Genomic DNA, 18,380 nt, shown 5'->3' on the forward strand with positions numbered 1-18,380 from the left:
TATAAGTGCTGGGAAGAAATTATTGAAATACTTTCGATCCGTGGATTAGTCTCTTGGATAGGAGTGAAGTCAAGCCTGTTTTATACTAAATCCCATTATCTTATAAGCTTCTTCTGTTGGGGGACTTAGCCACCCGCAACAGGACTGGCAGGAGAGGGGCAGCATGACTCTGGGCAGAACTGGATCTCAGTGGTGCATTTTCATCCAGTGCCTGGGGCAGTACAGCAAATTCAGGTGCAGCCTAGGCTGGGGCTGTTGTCTAGGCCGGAGCTGCTGTCCAGGCCGGGGCTGCCGTCCAGGCCGGGGCTGCCGTCCAGGCTGGGGCTGCCGTCCAGGCTGGAGCTGCGGGCTGAGAATGACAGGCAGCAGTGGTGTTGGGGACCGAGGGGAAGCAGGGGCCTCAGTGCGTCGGTTCCTCATGTGCACGCGTTGCCCCGCACTGGACGCTTTGCTGGGTACTGAATGCATCATTGTCACATGCAATCCCCAACCGGGTTGGTTTTTCTTATCCCCACTCTACAGGTGAGGAAATGCAACTTGGTAGAGAAATAAAGTGACTTGCCCCAGGCCAGGGGGCCAGTGAGTCGTAGAGTCAGGAAGTCTCACTTCAGAGCGTGTTTGCTTGGTCTTTACTATACTCCAGGATAAATTAGGCCAGTAGTGTCAGGGCCCCAGCCAGTTAGAATGGGGTTCTAGGCAAAAGTCAGGGCCCAACAGGTAAGCCAAGGAATCAGCCCAACAGAATAGTGATGGCAGGGAAAGGCTGTAACGTGATAGGCGGGCACATAGGTGCCCAGGGCCCTTGCACTTGGCCAACGACAGGAAAGCAAGGCCACTTCAAATCCCAGCTGCCTTGGGTGGAAGCTGTTAAAATCTTCCTTGCCTTGATCTGGACTTTTTTTTCCAGGTGAAGGGTTCCATAGCTGAACAGGGGTTGGGTGCGAGGGGGTCATTTCCCAGCAGAGTGTGCCTTTGGCGTGTGCTCTTCTTCCTCTCAGCTGTCCGTTAAACCAGAGTTCCGGTCAGAGGGGGAGACTTCTCTCTCTACTGCTTTCTTCTTGTGTGGGCGTTGGGCAACCTCACGACTCCGGGCCTCAGTTCTCTAATCTGTAAAACGGGGAAAATAACTACTTCACAAGATGAATGTGAGCTTCCGGTAGACAGTATGCCATCTGTAAAGGGCCCAGCATAGTGCATGATACGTGGCAGAGGCTTGGTATTCTCAGCACCAAACTAACTGAAAACGGCCCCATTTTGTTTGTATGTCTTTCTACTTGGGGAGGTGAGTACACAGATGGGCGTTGCATCCAGAAGGAGTTCTGAAATAAGCACGTTGCAGACAGGGGTTAATGGTGTGTGTGTCTCGGGGGGCTGGCTGCCCGGTGCTGCTCAGCGTATGAGAAACGGCTGTGAGTCACCAGGAAGGTCACCGTCTCACACGTGTGCCAGACGGCACCTTCCAGGCGGAGTTCGGAGGCACCCCACCATCAGCAGAGATGCCTCGAGAAGCCCATGGAGGCTGGTGGTCTCCGAGGTGGCTGTGGCCCCATCCGTGCCTCTCTGGTGGTGGCGAGGGTCTTCCGGCAGAGCACGGGAACTGCCGTGGCTGGCCGCCCCTCTGCTGAGCTGCTCTTTGGGTGTCTTGCCACATGGTTTAACTTTTCCATTTGGAAGGGTTATTGGTGCAGTTGGCAGCCGCTTGTCGGGTAAACGATATGGTGGGGCCTCCGTAAACCCGGGCCCATGAAACGAATAAGTCAGCACATTGAAAATACAGCATGGAAGTGACTCAAGCCTGAAGGAATCCATTTTGGAGAGCGCTGCCCTCCCTTCCTGGAATATTTCGGTGGAAATTGATGTTTGAGTTGGGAGGAGGAGGCCAGAGGCCTGCTTCCTACCAGGGCTCTGTGTCCGATTCAGCAGCATCTGCCCTGGGATTCAGCCCTGCCCGCCCCCCACCCAAGGGCCCCCCTCCTCAGTGAGGGGCCCAGGAGGGTGAGCCTGAGCACAGCAGCTGGAGCTCGGCACCGTGGGAAGCTACCTTTGCAGCAGGTAGGGTTGACAACGTCAGCCAACCTGGTAACGCTTGGCTGGGGTCCTGTAAAGTACTGGAAACTCCACCCAGCAAGGGAGCCTGTGGGAGCTCTCAGCACGGACTGGCTCTTCTTCTCAGAGCTCTCTGGACTCCTGTGTGTTTAAAGTGTTTACCTTCTTCTCGGGGCTTCAGCTTGTGCTTTGCCCACCAGAGACCAATACCAAGCACGTTCGTACGTTACTAGACCACCCTGGCGACCAGGTAATTAAAAGCTGCGCGCAGTTTGGAAGGAAGGCTGTATTGGAAATCACGCTCCACTGTAATTCAAGAACAGGTTTCTTTATAGAGGGACACAGTTGGTGTCAGACACATGTGGAAAAGAAAAGAACAGGCCCATAATTCTGGCAGGCTACCAAGGGCCAGATGTTAAATATGCTGACCACGGTGTGGCTACAGATGCCGTTAGCCAACCTGGGTTTGATGTGTTATTTTAACCTCTGTTCTGACTTTTCCTCTCTCTCTGCCAGGTCCCCAGTCTATGTGAAGATCTCCTGTCTTCTGTTGACCAGCCACTGAAAATCGCCAGAGACAAGGTGGTGGGAAAGGATTACCTTTTGTGTGACTACAACAGAGATGGGGACTCCTATAGGTGAGCTCCTGCCCCACGAATGCAGCAGGCATGCCGCGCCCGCCACAGCCGCTTGCCACTGCTGCAGCAGCTCAGGGACTACTGAGCTTTGACATCTGACAGCCCATCAGCCTTCTTTCTGCTTGTGCTTCTGCTAGGCTTTTCTCCTTCCCTCCCTCCCTCCCTCCCTTCTATCCATCATTCCATCCAGTCGACCAGAAGATGTCTGTGGAGTACCCCCACTGGGCGTTGGAGATGCAGCAGTGAACAAGAAGCCCCTGCCCTGGTGGGGCTTACAGTCTAATAGGAGAGGGATGTTGGTAAAAAACAACAACAACAGGGACTTCCCTGGAGGCGCAGTGGTTGAGAGTCCGCCTGCCAGTGCAGGGGACATGGGTTCGAGCCCTGGTCCGGGAAGATCCCACATGCTGCAGAGCAACTAAGCCCGTGTGCCACAACTACTGAGCCTGTGCTCTAGAGCCTGTGCTCTAGAGCCTGCATGCCTAGAGACTTTGCTCCACAATAAAGAGAAGCCACCGCAATGAGAGGCCCACGTACCACAACGAAGAGTAGCCCGTCGCCGCAACTAGAGAAAGCCCGCACTCAGCAACAAAGACCCAACACAGCCAAAGATAAATTAATTAATTTAAAAAAAAAAGAAAGAACCTCCAGCAAGCTGCTTCATTAAAATCACATCAAATCCTGCAAAGGAGAAGGTCCAGGGTGTGTCCATGACAGGAATCCCGAGCCCAGGGAGGGCCTGCGTGCTTAAGGGCATGTGAATGAAGCTCGTCTGTCTGATGTGCAGCTCTCCTTTCTCTCTCCATCACCCTGTCCAGGGCTGTGAATAACTAAGTCGACTTGCATCCCTGCCCTGGGTGATCCGTGGTCTAGAACAGGAGATGCACCCAGGAGCTGATTACTGTGTGACGTGATTCCTGCAGCCAGGGCCAAGCTTATTGAGGGTAGCATAGAGAAGGCCGAGGTTGACTCCAGGAAGACTTCCCGGAGGAGATGATGCCCGAGCTAGGTTTTTAAGGGTGCCTAGGAGTTCTTAATATTAAAAAAGACTGGGAATCCCTCCACCCATCCACTATTCCTGTGATGGATGGCTGTAGTCAGTACCTTGGAGAATGGTGGAGGAATGCCGTAGGCTATAGGTTTTTTTAGAAGCCGCAGAACCTGGGCTGAGTCTTAGCGCTTTGGCCTCATGCTCTTTTGGGGGAGGGGTTGGGGCCTGAGAAATGAAAGTAGGAGAAATTGGCTGGAGGTAGCCGACATGGGCTCCAAACCAGCACTGCCCCCTTGAGCAGACGGGAACTTTGACAAATTACTTATTGTCTCTGGACTCTAGTTTTCTCATGTATTAAGTGGAGGCTGATAGTGTTCATTTTTCTAACAGGATGCTCAGTGACACGTTTCTGTGAGCAGGCACTCGTGTGTCAGACACTGAGTCACTCTTCTGTGGCGCTTGTGTCCTAGTGAGGAATCCAGGGAGTCAGCAGCTGCATAAACAGAATATATTGTTGAAGAGCAAATAAAGAAAATAATGGAAGACCAGGGGAGGGAGAGGCGGAGGGGTAAACAGGGAAGGCTCTGGCGTTGGCAGTCAAGTGTGAAATGAGACTTAAGGGTGAGAAGGTTCAGTCCCGGCGCAGGTCTGGGAGAAGTGTCCCCTTTAAAGGCCTTGGGTGGGGTGAGCTGTCAAGATGGAGCCTGGCAGGGAGGCCCGAGTGGGAGACAGACAGCAATGAGGGGAGGCCAGGGCTAGGAGGTGAGGCCAGAGGCCTTGAAGGTCAGGGCCACAGGGCTTGGCTCGGGGCACTTGGGGGTTGAAAGAAATAACACGTGTGAAGGGCTGAACAGCACAGAACTTGGGAGAAATTACAAAGAATTCATACTATTTAAACAAGACTAGACGACTGTCATGTGATCACGTCCCTTTCCTAGTTTCAAATGGAGGTCAGGTAAAGAATGTATTTTGGTCTAACCTAGACTGGAGACTAGAGCGGAGATGGGGAGAGGTAGTCGGGTTTGAGGCAGGTTTTAAAAGTAGAGCCAGCAGTGTTTGCAGGTGCGGGGGTGGGGCGGATGAGCAGCTGGAAGGTGGGGTCACTGACTGTCGAGGTGAGGAAGGCTCTAGGAAGGACTGGTTTGGAGGCATTTTAGGCTTCAGATGCCCACCGGGTGGACGTGGGGAGTCAGCTAGGCTGTGGGTAGTCTGAGTTCCCGGAGGTCTGTGTGGAGATGGAGGTGCAGAGGTGGGCATCCAGCTCCAAGGTGGTGAGACAAGCCCTGAGGCAGATCAGGCTCAGCCTGGGAGGGCCAGCCACTGTCCGGGTTGTGGGCATAGGGCCGGGTCTAGTCCTCACCAAGGGAGAGGTCCCTGAGGGTGCCACGTGGGCTGACAGGCCAGGGAGCCCACAGCCAAAGGATGAGTGGCTTCACCAGGCATGGGGTTCAGGGGAGGCACCCTGCAAGAGGGGGGCCTGGAGCTGAGTCTTGCTTCTTCAACATCGTCGTCGTATTTCTTTTTTCCACCTGAAAATTTGGGCTTGCTGTGTGAGGCAGCTGTTGTCCAGCAGCCTGTGAAAGGCTGAAATCATTTCCAGTCCATGCCCAGGCCAGGCTTTCCCAGGATGTGGTACCTCCAGGTCGCCCTGCTGGCTCCCACCTACATTCCTGGGGCTCCGTAGGGGGCCTGGGGGTCTTCAGCTGAAGAGGAGCCCAGGGTGTCAGGGCACAGGGCTTTCCTTTTTTTCTCTTCTCGGTATAAAACTTCAAGGTCTTCCGAGTTTCTCCACACATTTCTGTCCTGTGTCTGATCGTTTGCTTAAATAAGACCCTTATGGTGTGACGGTTTGCAGCAGCACTGTTTGAAACCTGTTAGCCGAAACAAAAAGCATTCTCTGAGGGAAATGAAAGGCCTGGCTTTTGAAATCTAAGCGTTCCTGTCCATCTGTCTTTTTTCAAATGGCCTCCATTTAAGCTCTTAAATGTGTTCTGAGTGCCCCTTCCACTCAGGATATTCTGGGTAATGTTATGATTTTTCCCCCAGCTACAATTACCCCGGCTCCAGGACTAACGGCTTGAAATGCTGTCGTCTGTGAGCAGGGAGAGATGTGTCTTGAAAATCCCAGACCCCCAGTCTTCAAGAGAGATCGGCTCTTATGTCTAATCAGGTCGCCTTTAAATGAAAGCCAGTAGGGGTGGGACTTCCAGGCCCCCAGGACAGCAATGGCTCTGTAACCGTGGAAACGAAGGTCAGACCGCGGAGTGTGCTGAGGAGAGTCTTGGGGTCTTGAGGAGCCGCAGGGCAGGTGGGGAGTTTCGATTCTCTCGCTCAGATTCCTCTGCACTCCCCTTGGTGAGTGGAGGTGAGGTACCAAGCCTAGTTTACAAATAAATAGCGGTGGTGACAGCACTCTGCAACTTCATCTTTGTCTCTGGATCTGGCAAGAGGTCTTCGTTGATTTTCTTTTTTCTTTCTTTTTCTTTTTTTTTTTTTTTTTTAATGCTTAGGTGTCCCTCAGCAGAAAAAGCAGAAAGTTGCTCCCTCTCTGCTGGTTTGGAGGAGCACCAGCAGGATTGCCGGGTGCCCCTTCCTCCCCACCCCGCGCTGGCAGGCTTCAGCCCACGAGCTCTGTGTTGGGTGCTGGGGCGCGAGGGCAGACTGCACAAGCTTCTGCCTGGAGCGCTCTTGTTGTCAAGGGCGGGGATGTGCCCGCTGCAGGAACCAACATCTGTGTGGGAGTGAGGGGACAGGCAGGGGCAGTGGTCACTTCTGCTTTGTGTTGGGTGCGAGATCATTCACTCGTTCCTCTGCCTTTTTTTTTTTTCTCATGAGCATGTGGTTGAGCACCAGGCACTGTTCCAGGCGCTGAGCAAACAGTGGAGAGCAAGACACACACAGCTCTTGCCCTCTGGGAGCTGAGGTTCTAAAGTTGACTGTCTAAACGAATTCAAGTTCAGTAAAATTTAAAATTTGGTTCCTCGGTCACACAAGCACTCAGGAGCCACATGAAGCTCGTGGCTACCGTTTTGGACAGCGCAGATACAGAACATTTCTGTTGTCGTGGAAAGTTCTGTCGGGCAGCACTGTTCTGAGGGGTGAACGCAGCGATAACGGACGTGTCAGCCCTGCCCAGGGAGGGAGAGGCCTCGGGGAGCGTGAGAGGGTGCCCGGCGCCGGCTTCTCGCCTGCTCCTCGAGCCAGGTGGGGTCCTGGCTTGTCCAACAGCCCTTGGTTTGCTGTGGCCTGTGCACAACCCAGTGTGACCACAAGAGCTGGCTGCTGGTCGCGGGGCCGTGGGGAGCGTTTCAGCCCATTGCTGCACAGTCTCTCCCGACACTGGTGAGGGAGGTCAGGGGCTGGTGTGGAAAGAAGGGTTTCCAAGCACCTTCTGTGTTGAGGTGGCCTGGGCAGCTGCTGCATGAGGCCCTTTTGGGACACCAAGCACAGCAACTCTTCCCCCACTTACCTTTGTGGCCCACCAGCCAAGAAAGCGGGGACCCCTGCCTGAGGGTGGCTGGGAGCGGAGGTCGCCCAGCTGACTTGACGTGACCTGTTGCAGTAGGTGCCAGGCATCAGTTACCACGAAGAAAGATGTCTGTGCACAGAATTAGCTAAAACTGGGCTTCAGGAGGCGGTGATGCCTTTTTTTCCCTTACCAGCAATCCCAAATCAGAAGGTTCTTTGGAGTTCTCAGTGATGTGAAGTGGTGTCGTCAGTGCGGGGAAACGGGAGAGGCAGTGGGGTTTCTTAACGTGGACGTGTCGAGGTGTTTATGCCCCACAATGTGAAGGACTTTGTCCGAATTCCATATTGTCCTCTCCTCCTTTCTTTTACCGTCTCACCTTGTTTTTTTTTTTTTTTTTTTTTTTTTGGCTGTGTTGGGTCTTCGTTGCTGCGTGTAGGCTTTCTCTAGTTGCGGCGAGTGGGGGCTACTCTTTGTTGCGGTGCACGGGCTTCTCATTGCGGTGGCTTCTCTTGTTCCAGAGCACGGACTCTAGGCACGTGGGCTCAGTAGTTGTGACTCACAGGCTCTAGAGCGCAGGCTCAGTAGTTGTGGCGCATGGGCTTAGTTGCTCCACGGCATGTGGGATCTTCCCGGGCCAGGGCTCGAACCCATGTCCCCTGCATTGGCAGGTGGATTCTTAACCACTGCGCCACCAGGCAGGCCCCCCCCCTCACCTTTTTAATTCTCTTTCTTTGAACCCCCAGCTCTGTGAACTCCACCTGCGGGAATTAATGAGTGGCTATTTCCCTTATAACCCCCCTTCCAGCACTCTCTGTGATTAAATGCTTTCCTGATGTGGCAAAATACATTTTAAAAAATGCAGCAAGACTTTGGGCTGGAAAAAGTGAGACTGGTTCTCATTACTTCACAGTCTTCTTTGTGTGCGCAGCCCTTGGAGGCTGGAAGGCCGTCCTCTGTTCACGGGGAGAACTCTGTCCCTCAGGCTTTCTTACGTGTGGTCAGCCTGTCCCCATGGGGCTGGCTCTCTGCCTCTCTTGCTGCTTCCATAACTGACAGCTCTCTTCTTAATCCTTAATCGTGTAAGAAGATCTTTGAGGAGTAAGAGTTTCTCCAGAGCTGCCAGCAGGCCAGGGAGGAGAGAGGGGCCTCTGTTGATCAAAACAATGGTGAGAACAAAGGAAAATTTTAAAAAGGGTGAGAAAGAAGTCACATTTGTTGAGCACTTACTATATGCCCGTCTCTAATCTAGGCACTTGATGTATCAATACTTTTCTCCTTTGCTCCTCAAAGCAGCCCTGTGGGTAGATAGTAGTCTCAGTTTGCACATAAGGAAAGGGAGGCTCAGAGAAGTCAAGACACCTGTTGGAGATGCACAGCTGGTGAGAGTTGGAGCCTGGGGTTCATACCCAGGTCAGATGGAATCTGAGCCGTTGCTCTGCAAACCTTGAGAAAGCCGTGTCTATGCCCAGGGCCTGTGGATAATGGCTTTTCCTCTGAAATTTCAGAAGCTGGGGCTTGGACCGATGGCTCGCTGGAATGATTCATGTGATCTCCTTCTCCTTTTCCCCGCCAGGTCACCGTGGAGTAACAAGTATGACCCCCCTTTGGAAGACGGGGCCATGCCTTCTGCTCGGCTGAGGAAGCTGGAGGTGGAAGCCAACAATGCCTTTGACCAGTACCGAGACCTGTGAGTTACGGACGCCCTTTGCCCCGCAGCTCTTTTGATAGGTAGTTCATAGATGAAACGCGAGGCCAAGTCGTCTCCCTTAGACCTGCCACCTGGCTGGCCTAACTAGTAAAAGTTCTGAGCACCCCCCAGCAGGGTGCTGGGCCCGAGTGTGGTCATCGGGTCAGTCGTGAGAGGCTGCTGCCTTGCCCGGGCAGTACTCTGCGTCGTGCCTCTCAGGAACAGCAGGTGCCATTGGGACAGCACCTCCTGTGTGCAAGACTCAGTGCCAGATATTTCATACACATCATCGTAAATCCGTAAATCCTCACAAATGTGGTCACTGTTTTAGTCCCCATTTCCCAGATGAAGAAGTCAAAGTTCAAAAAGATTAAGGTGTTCGTCCACGGCAAGAGGCAGAGTGGGGAATCAAACCCGGCTCCGTCTGTCTCCAGAGGCCCCTCTGGTTTGCACTGCACTGCCTGCCCTGCCTCTGTTCTTACCTGGAGCTCAGGGCCCCTGCTCCCAGACCAGTCACCAGGGCGGGAGGAGTCGAGGTCCTTAAACAGTGGGCCTTGGGCAGCCACCTCTGAGCCAACAGTTTGCTGACTCCCGAGTTGTTGGGGGCCTCAGCCTGCACTTTGGGAAGCGTTTTCGCTGCGTCTGCTTTCTGCCTCCGTCCAGTCCCTCCACGCCACCAGAAAGGTGGCCACTTCATTAATCCGCCTTGCAAGGAAAGGCTCCAAAGCAGGTTATCCTCTGAAGCGTTTCTTCTTAATCCGTAGAATCTCATTTTTAACTAAGTTCTGTATTGAAAATGTAACAACACTGTAATACATGCAGTGCTACCTCAGTACAAATTCAGTCATTTAGGGGAGGGCGTGGCATCCACTTCTGTAAAGGGCCAGATAGTAAACATTTTAGGCTTTACAGGCTACACAAGTCTCTATCACTTTTTCTTTGTTCTTTCTTTTTTATGTATATATTATCCTTTAAAAATGTAAAACCATCTCTTGAGCCTTGAGGGAGGTGGGAATTGGCCTTCGGTCTACAGGGTGCCCTCCCTGACCTGACCTAGGATATAGGCAAGAAAATGGAAATGAGAGAAACGAAGCATCTGAACGGCTGAAACCATTGTCTGAAAGCTGGTGTTGTTAACGCTTCGAGAAGGAGTTTCAGGTCTCCATCTTGCAGACAGTTGGCGTGGTTTTCCAGTTTTTAGCAGATTTGATATAACGCATATAATAAAGAATTTACTTTAGAAGCTGGTTTGGGAGGAAAAGTGACACTTCTCAGTCTGACACACGGACAGACAAAAAGACCCACAACACACAAGCAGAAGCTCTGAGGAAACCATGAGCACAGGGCCCTGAACATTTCGGTAGCCCCCGAATGCGTCGCTGTGTGACTCAGCTTTATCTGCGGTACCTGTCATGTGCCAGTATTGTATATACATTATCTTTAATCCTTTCAAGAACCTCTGGGGGAGATGATTTTCCTTTTTTTTTTACAGATGAGGAGATTGAGGTTCCCAGGGGCTAAATGACTCACCACAGGACGCAGAGGCAAAGAGCTAGGACTTGAGTCCATATTTGCCTGAAGTTTCCACAACTTATTGATTTTCACCGTTAGAGTGAATTCACTGATTAAAGAGTTCTTATGTCTAGAACTTTGCCCTGTGGTAGAATAGCTCCTCCTCCAGTGATGCTGAGAGATTTCCTCGTTGCTGTCATCTCTGGTTTATTTGTAGTTGGTCTTACCTGGCCATTTGGCAAGAAGCCTATCCAGCGGCTAAATAAGAATTCCCAAGTGGAATCAGTTTCATGGGATAGTGACAATATTGATAATAAGATAGCAGTGGTGATAACAGCAGTTACCAGCCAGTGGCTGGGCGAGCCCAGTGTTCACTGCCTATTGGTCTTATTTGATTTTCACATCAGCCTGTGCAAGAGGATTGTCCCCGTTTTACAAATGAGTTGACAGGTTCAGGGAGGTGAAGTCACTTGCCCAACTTCACACAGCCAGTAACGTATTTCGCATGTTATGGTCCAGTATGAAACCATCCTTATCCAACTCCAGAATCCAACAGTTATCCATTTACCTGACTGACATTTGAGTGTTTGCTTGCCAAGTCTTGGGGCGCCGGCCTTGAATACGGAGGACCACGTCCCTGCCCGCACGGTGCGTCCACTGTGGGAGGACAAACAATAGAGTGCAAACAAGTTGGTACGGTGATGGTGATGGGACAGGGAGTGACTCGGGCTTTCAGTGGGTAGTGGGGGGTTGGGAATGCCGCTCTGGGAGCTGACGCTGGAGCTGAGGGCTGGCGCCTGGGCCGGAAAGGAGCGGTCTGGGCAGAGGGCTGCCTGTGCCGGCGTCTCCAAGGATCAGAACGAGGCTGGTTCTGATTTCTTAGAGGCTAAACATTTGGGCTCTGATTTCCCGAATAAAGCAATGCAGACGTGTTGGTGCCCTGTGCTGCCGTTTGGGGCCAGGCCCGGGGAAGAGGCCGGTGTCGTCTCTGACTCCTTTCTCCCTCCTGTCTCGCTGGTTCACGTGTATAATGACACGTGGTCAGTCTTATACGCGTGCCTTCTATGGGGTCTTGACTGGCCTAACATCGTGAGCATTTCCCCATCACCATTAAAAAGTCTTCACTGTGATCCCCCAGTCCTTGCAGCGACTCTGTAGGGTAAGTGGGAGTTACCTCATTTAACAGACGATGAAACCGATGCGCAGAGAAGTCCTCCAGGTGGTTAACCCGCTAGGAAAGGGCAGGAGCTGGGCTCATACCCTATGTCCGACTCTCTGCACCGCCTCCTGAGAAGGCTCCCCTGCCTGGGCGAACGTCCACTTTGAAGGTGGCGTTAAGCCTTGATGACCCGTATTTCTCTGGGGCTGTGCATGGGCCTGCACTCTCCTGTAAAGGTGAGCTGGGCTGCGGGGGCTTTGGCGGGGGGGGGGGGGGGACAGGACAGCTTCCTCCACCCAGTGGCGGATCTAACAGGACAAGCCAGCCCCGGAGGTTCTGGGATGGTCTGTAGAGGTGGAATCCTGGCCCAGAGAATGCCGTCTGTCCCCAGCGGCATCCGTGTGCTTTTCCGTGGGGGAGGAGAGGGTACAAGGCCTGTGGGCGGCGCCCACAGAGGAGGGCAGGAGGCCCTTCGTGCCCTTGTATGTGAGGGGAGGCCCAGTTCTCCCTGTCACAGCAACCTCAGGCCACCGGGCTGGCTAGAGCTGTCATTGGGCAACCAGAGTCAGCAGTTTCAAAGCACCCTGTGTTATCAGTGTCCTGAGGACGCCCCCTCCTGAGGCCGTACGTGAGGACCGTTTTCCCAGCTGGACCACACTTGATGAGCCAACTCATTTCTGGTCTAATAATTACGAATGCGAGTCTCCTTTTTCTTTCTTTCCTTCCTTTCCCTTCCTCCTTCCTCCTTCCCTGCCCCCTCCCTCCCAGTACCTTGCTCACCTCTGGAAGTCCCCGTCGTCAGAGTGCCCTGTGACTTGTTAGTGGCCATGTCAGTGACCTTGGCAGGGCCAGAGCCTGAGCTCTTCTCCCTGTGGTTCTGGAGCAGGCGGAGATTAGCGAGGGGCTCGGAGGCCTTGAGCAGCACAGGCCAGTGGTTGCTCCAGGTTTTCTAGGGACCAGATTGTTCCAAGGGAGGCAGGGGCAGTAGGTCATGCCTTCCTCTTTATCCTTCATCCCTGCCCCTCCGCAGTATAGACCTCTTCCCACAGGAAGGAAGACTCCTTTGCTGTCATCCCAGTGAAGGAAGCCACCGCGCTCCTCCGTGGATTCTTCCACCTGCCTGCCTTTCACGTGGACACGTGGGCTCAGGCAGCGGTTCCTCTGAGGAGAGGCTCCCCGATACTGCCTCAACGTCTGCTGGCTCTGGTTGCCGAGTTGCCGCCCGAGCAGCCGGGAAGATGGCCTGTGTCCTGGGCTTGCCGAGGGGTGCCGGAGCCTCGGGCAGACCCACCCCTGCCAGAAGGAAGAGAGAGTGACTGAAAGGACGCCGCCAGGAGAGGACGGGCACACCATTGCTCCCAGGAGGGCTGGATGCGGACGGCCGCCGCTCCAGGGTGCCCCGCTCCGAAGTGGGGCTCGGCCTGCGCCCCCCGGGGGTTGAGGACTGTGCGGAGCAGGCCCATCCCCTGTACTGACCCCGACTTTATTCCTGACGACGCGGTGTTTGTGAATTCTGGGACCCTGATGGACTGCAGAGTTAGGACTGAGTTTGGCTTGTGCTCCGGCCTCTCGACCACTCCCCCCCTCAAATGACTGAAAGCTGCCAGACTCTGGCCCTCGGGCTTAGAATTAGAAACCCCTTGTGTTGCGTGGAGCAGCTGCTGTAAGGAGCCTTCGGGGGCTTCTTGTTCCCTGACTCTTCGCAGGAAGGACCCTCGCTCTACCCTGGGAAGGCCGCGCTGAACTCAGCTCACAGAGATTTGTTGGCTTCTGAAGGGCTGGAGGGTCGACAGAAGAAAAACGGGGACTTCCCTGGCGGTCCAGTGGTTAGGTCTCTGCGCTCTCACTGCTGAGGGCCCGGCTTCAACCCCCTGGTTGGGGAACTAAAATCTCACAAACTGTGTGGCACAGGGAAAAAAGGAAAAAAAAAAACCCAACAGGATAAAAACAAAACAAAAAAGAGAGGCCTAAGGTGCTCTTTCCTGCCAGGTCCTCCTCCGGCGTGGACCTCTCCCCCTCCCCAGCTGTTGGCTGTGCCTTAAGACTGAACCTGTGGACACGGTAGTGAAGACAGCTTCCTGGTTCCCCTTCCTCCTGGGCTGGTCCTGGCCCATCAGCCTGTTCTTACTCCTGACGTTCTCCTTACCAAGATGAGTGGAAGGAGACTTCGGGGAGCATGGAGCCAGCTGAGACACAATCCAGGCCAGGCGACGGAGGCTTCTCTCTGCCGTGAGAGAGTAAAGCTTCTTCCCCAGCGTCCTGAGGGAAAGCCTTGGCTTCTGTCCTCTGGCTCTGGGCTTTGATCCCTGGGGCTGTAAAGGTTTTGACTTTGTAGGGAATTAGGATATGGAACTGGTATGGTCCGAGTGAGGGGCCAGGCCAGGGACACACTGACCAACAGGCCCTCTGGCTTACAGCTCCGGTGGGGATGTGGCCCCCCTCTCTCCTGCCTGTGCACAGCATTTCTCCATATAGCTTAAAAGTGCCAGCAATTTGGAGCCCAACTCCTTTCCCAAGGTGGGCAAGTGGCACGTAGGGGCCCAGGGAGGTGAGCTGTGTGTCCTGCATGATTTCCTTTGAAGCCCCCCAGTTCCTGGCTTCCCCTCTGCTCCTCCCAGGTCCCTGCCACGTTCTCACCCTCCCATCCTCCCATCCCTCCCACATTTACTGATTTCCTTCTTTGCTGTCACCAGTGACAGAAAGGGATTGTGGTGGTAACTTTTCCCCAAGAGAATAACTGTTAAGCAACCGTTGATAGCACAACTCTGATTTTAGATTAAAAATAGTCCATTTGCCAAAAATGCTCAGGAGATGATGGGCAGGTTTTGCTGGAGTGCTGGCGCTGGGGGAAGCCCTGATCAGCTCTCCAGTCGTCTGGGACGTCATCACTTCTCTCCCCGCAAGCCCTCCCACCTTGGTCGCTGACATCCAGGCTACTCTCGTTCTCTGCCAAGCCCCAAGATGGTTTCCTGGCTCTAATTCATGGGCTGGCTCAGTTAGCCCCTGGGGAGTAGGGAGAGGTCACAGAAAGGGCCGCCTCTCGGGTGGCTGGCTCACAGGGTCACTGCTTTCTTGGCAGAGTTGTCTCTGCTTTCTCAGGCCTTAAGCCTGGGGTAGCTCGTCGGTCACAGAACCTCATCACGTGACCTACGTGAGCCATCGTTCTTGGGAGAGACTTAGTAGAGGGTCAGCACTTGCAGCTGCCAGAGAAACATCTTATTTGTGGTGTGAGCCACCAGTTGGCTGCCATGAACCCCACGATCAGTGCTTTGAGTTTTCAGGCTCCCAGAGAAGATGGGAAACCTTCCCCACTCTGGCTTTCACACTGGGTCCTCTGTCGGCCCAGGTTCTGTTGAGACCAGATGTTCTAACCGAAGGGGTTGGCACTGCTTTCTTTCAGAGATGATTGCTCCCATCTGTGCCAGGCATCTTGCCCCGTGCTCTGCGATCCTTGGCTCTTGGCTTGCAGCAGATAATACCTTCAAACATGCGGTTGCAATTTATTGGCCTTATAAGTTAATTTTAGTGGGTGTGCAATTGATTGAAATCAAAGCTTAACGAAGGCCAGAGTCTAGGGGGTGGAGGAGCGGGGCGGGAAGGCATTTTGTGTTCTTCCTTGCTTCAGGTCTGAGATAATCTTCAAAAGCCTTAATTAGGTTTCCTAATCAGCCCTTCTTGTCTGGAAGACGTTTACAGAGTGAAACAAGGCTGGCGTCCCTGTGGCAGCCCCAGAGCCCGCGAGCCTCTCCGGCAGCGGCCGGGCGCTGGCAGATGGGCCTTCCCCCGGCTCCCTGCCTCCTCTCCCCCGCTGGGACCGGGTCACAGTTGTGGCTGTTTCCACTCCTTCCTTCCATTCTCTGCGCCTCTGTCAGATGACGTTTGAGGGACACCAGCCCAGCGAGGGCAGGGCATCCGTGTTCCCGTGAGGAAAAAGCTTGTTGCCTTGGTTTCTTGGGTCCTTGAAACTCCATGTTCCCAGCTGCCTTCTCAGACCTCTTACCCTGGGCTCCCCGGGGCTACCCCTTCCTGGTATGTGAGCATCGGGCCTGGAGAGTTTCAGTGTTTCAGTCCCGATGGGACGCGTAGGTGGCAGTGGGAGGCCTTCTGATGAAATGGAGGTAGCCGAAGTATGGGAAGCAGATAACTGGTGGTCGGTGGGGACACCCTGGCAGCAGGCACAGACACCTCCCAGCAGAAGTCACTGTATCTGGGTCAGGCTGCAGAGTGGGGAGGCGCTGGGCTTTGAAAGAGACTTGGCCCTGATGCTCTGTTCTGCCCTTACTCACTGACTTGGGGCGAGTGGTCCACTTTCTGGCCTCTGTTTCCTTATCTGTCAGCAAGGTGCCACTGCCCATGTTGGGGGGGGGTGGGGGGTGAGGGCAGTCAGTCAGGCGCTGTTCCCAAGGCTCACCTTGCACTCACGGTGTCCACTCGCACCTTCAAGTGTGACAGAATTATCCTCATCTTGCAGCAGTGACCTGTGTGGATGTGTTTTTGATTGTGGCTGGGGGGCGGTTTTGGTGCAGACGTGGCGAGGCAGCAGGCCGCGTTAGGAGGCTTCGGGTTCTGGTGGGGCTCTGCCATAGACCGCAGCAAGACCTTGAGTAAATCTGTTTCAGAAATGGAGTGAAGTAGTTCCCATCTGCGGTGACGGGAGAGAGTACTTAGGATGGAGCCACAAATACTTCCCGAGAGCCTGCCGTGCTCTGAGCACTGCAGGTGCCATGGGGGTGGGTCAGGCGGGCCCCTTGGGCCCAACAGGCGTGAGGAGGTACACAGGGAAAGAAGTGAACAAACGAACAAAGGACTCGCACCCTTTGGTAAGTGCTGAGAAGGACCAAAAACTGGGCGCTGCATCTATAGTAGTGGCCGGGGAGGGGCCGTGGGTTGACGGGAGCGGGCGTCCCTGTCGCAGAGGAGCATCGTCAGAGCAGGCCTGGCTGGCATCTGGGAACTTGGATTTGGGAGGTTTTGTTCCATTCCCTGATAGGAGCAGTCACGATGTGGAAACTGTTGCGCAAACGCTATGGTTTATGCAGAACTGCAGCCTCCGTGCTGGAGTCTGGAGTTGCGGTGTGTGCCAGGCAGAGGAGCTCAGCAGCAAGAACCCTGGGCACTGAGGCTCGGGGTGGGGGTGGTGGGCTCCCCGGGGACAGCACTTCACACGCGGTCCCGGCCCATCGCTGGGGAATTAGGCGCACCTCGTGTGACTCCCCGGGGCGGGGCAGGGGCGGTCTTGGAAGCCTCTACCCGGTTCCCTCCCTCGGCAGCTTGTGCCCTGTCTCCTTTCCCTGGAATAACTCACGGCTGCAAGCACGACTCTTTTGAGTCCTGTGAGTCCTCCTAGCGAATCGTGGAAGCTCAGGTGGCCGTGGGGAGGCAGGCTCAGCCGTGTAACCTGGTGGGGAGGGGCTCGCTGGTGTGGCCAGGGGACAGGAGCCGTGGGGAGAGGTGCGCGGGCCCTTGTCCGGCGCAGGCCTGGGGTGTCGTCCTCAGCGCCTGGGGAAGGGTCTGGAGGGTCCCGGGGTACGTGGGACAGCTCTGACTGTACGTGCTGAGAGATTCCTCCAGAAGCCGTTTGGAGGCTGGGGTGGAAGACCCTGACCCGGACTCCTCTTATTCTGGTTGCTTGGTCCTGACTGGTCTCCCACTAGTCTGGCTGAGTGACACGTATGGTTTGAGGTTACCCTGTGTTTCCCACCACCAGAAACAGCCAGGCCAAGTTACCTTTGGTGTCCAGAGTCAGAACCCAGCTGGGAGATGGGTGGAAGCACTGAGCAGAGTAAGCGTGAGGTGATGGAATCGTTCAGGAAAGTTCTGGGGCAGGTGAGACCTGGACCATCGGGATTGGCCATCGGCCTGGCCGCCTGCCCCTTCACACAGGTCTGGGTGGCCCCCGCCGCGTGAACCTTTTCCCCCTTGCCCGGAGGTGGAGGGCCTCTCTCTCCCGTGTCTGAAGGTCTCCCGAGGGACCCTGCCACAGTGCCGCTTGCTACACATCCTGTGCCCCAGGGACCGCGGGGTAAAGGCGGGGAAGTCGTGTCTGGCTCTGAGCTTGTCGGCAGCGTAATTAGTGTTTGGGTTTCCACATACATTATTTGTATCTTCACCCATGCGTTTGGAGGACCTCTGAGAACCCGCCCTGCCTGCTGTGGGCCTCCGGCTGCCAGTCTTGGGCCGGTGTGAGAGTGCTGGAGGCAGCTAAGGGGGAAGCCAGGGTCGCCTCAGCTGCGCTGTTTTGATCGAGTGGGAGAGGCGTGGAGAGAAGCCCTGTCTGCTTTGTGGGGAGTTGGGTCGAGTCGCTTCCTGCTCTCGTGGTGTAAGTCTCAGCTGCTCTGAGCCCTGCTCTGAAGCAGGGGCATTTCCTGCGGTTCCCAGAGCCCATGCATGCAGGGTCCAGACAGGCCACTCGTTGCCCCCCAGCCTGGAGGCCAGTGATGGTGCGTCCACGTGGGTCCCCTTCGCCAGGCTCCTGAGGCCGTGCCCAGGGTCTGCTTGCCTTGGCACGCACTGTCTGCTTTTCATCTGCTGGAAGAAAGTTAAATGGAAAACAGGAGCGTGCAGAAAACAAGCTCATTTACAAACATGATCCCCGAGTCAGCAGCAAGGACTCTGGTTCCTCCAGGATTCCTGGGTTTCTGTCCCCGCACGGCAGCCAGTCACGCTTCGGGTCGTGTGGCTGCACGTGTTGGGGTGAAGCGAGGACCGGCTTCCTGCGGTGGTGGTGCTGCCGGGCACCCTGTGCTGCCAGGGAAGCTGCTTCGTGCAAGGATCGAGGGTGGCTGGTCTTCCAGCGGTTCAGCCAGCAGGCCTCTGCTGCCACCCTGAAGTGGAGGGCCCTCCTTCCAGAACTCCCAGTGCAGGCTTCTCGGTGTTGC

The 18,380-nt window shown here is 54.8% G+C and overlaps 1 protein-coding gene across 2 annotated transcripts in view; it reads left to right on the forward strand.

Annotated features, from left to right (window-relative positions):
* Positions 1 to 18,380, forward strand: part of CAPZB (capping actin protein of muscle Z-line subunit beta) — a 137,762-nt gene that overhangs the window by 92,953 nt on the left and 26,429 nt on the right. For both annotated transcript variants that reach the window (XM_082403052.1, XM_082403053.1), the window contains exons 3-4: positions 2,563 to 2,684; positions 8,718 to 8,831. In XM_082403052.1, the coding sequence (XP_082259178.1) occupies positions 2,563 to 2,684; positions 8,718 to 8,831 (236 nt within the window). The remainder of the gene's footprint in view (positions 1 to 2,562; positions 2,685 to 8,717; positions 8,832 to 18,380) is intronic.

This window comes from Balaenoptera borealis (assembly GCF_965194805.1).
Source record: "Balaenoptera borealis genome assembly, chromosome: 1".
NCBI lineage: Eukaryota > Metazoa > Chordata > Mammalia > Artiodactyla > Balaenopteridae > Balaenoptera > Balaenoptera borealis.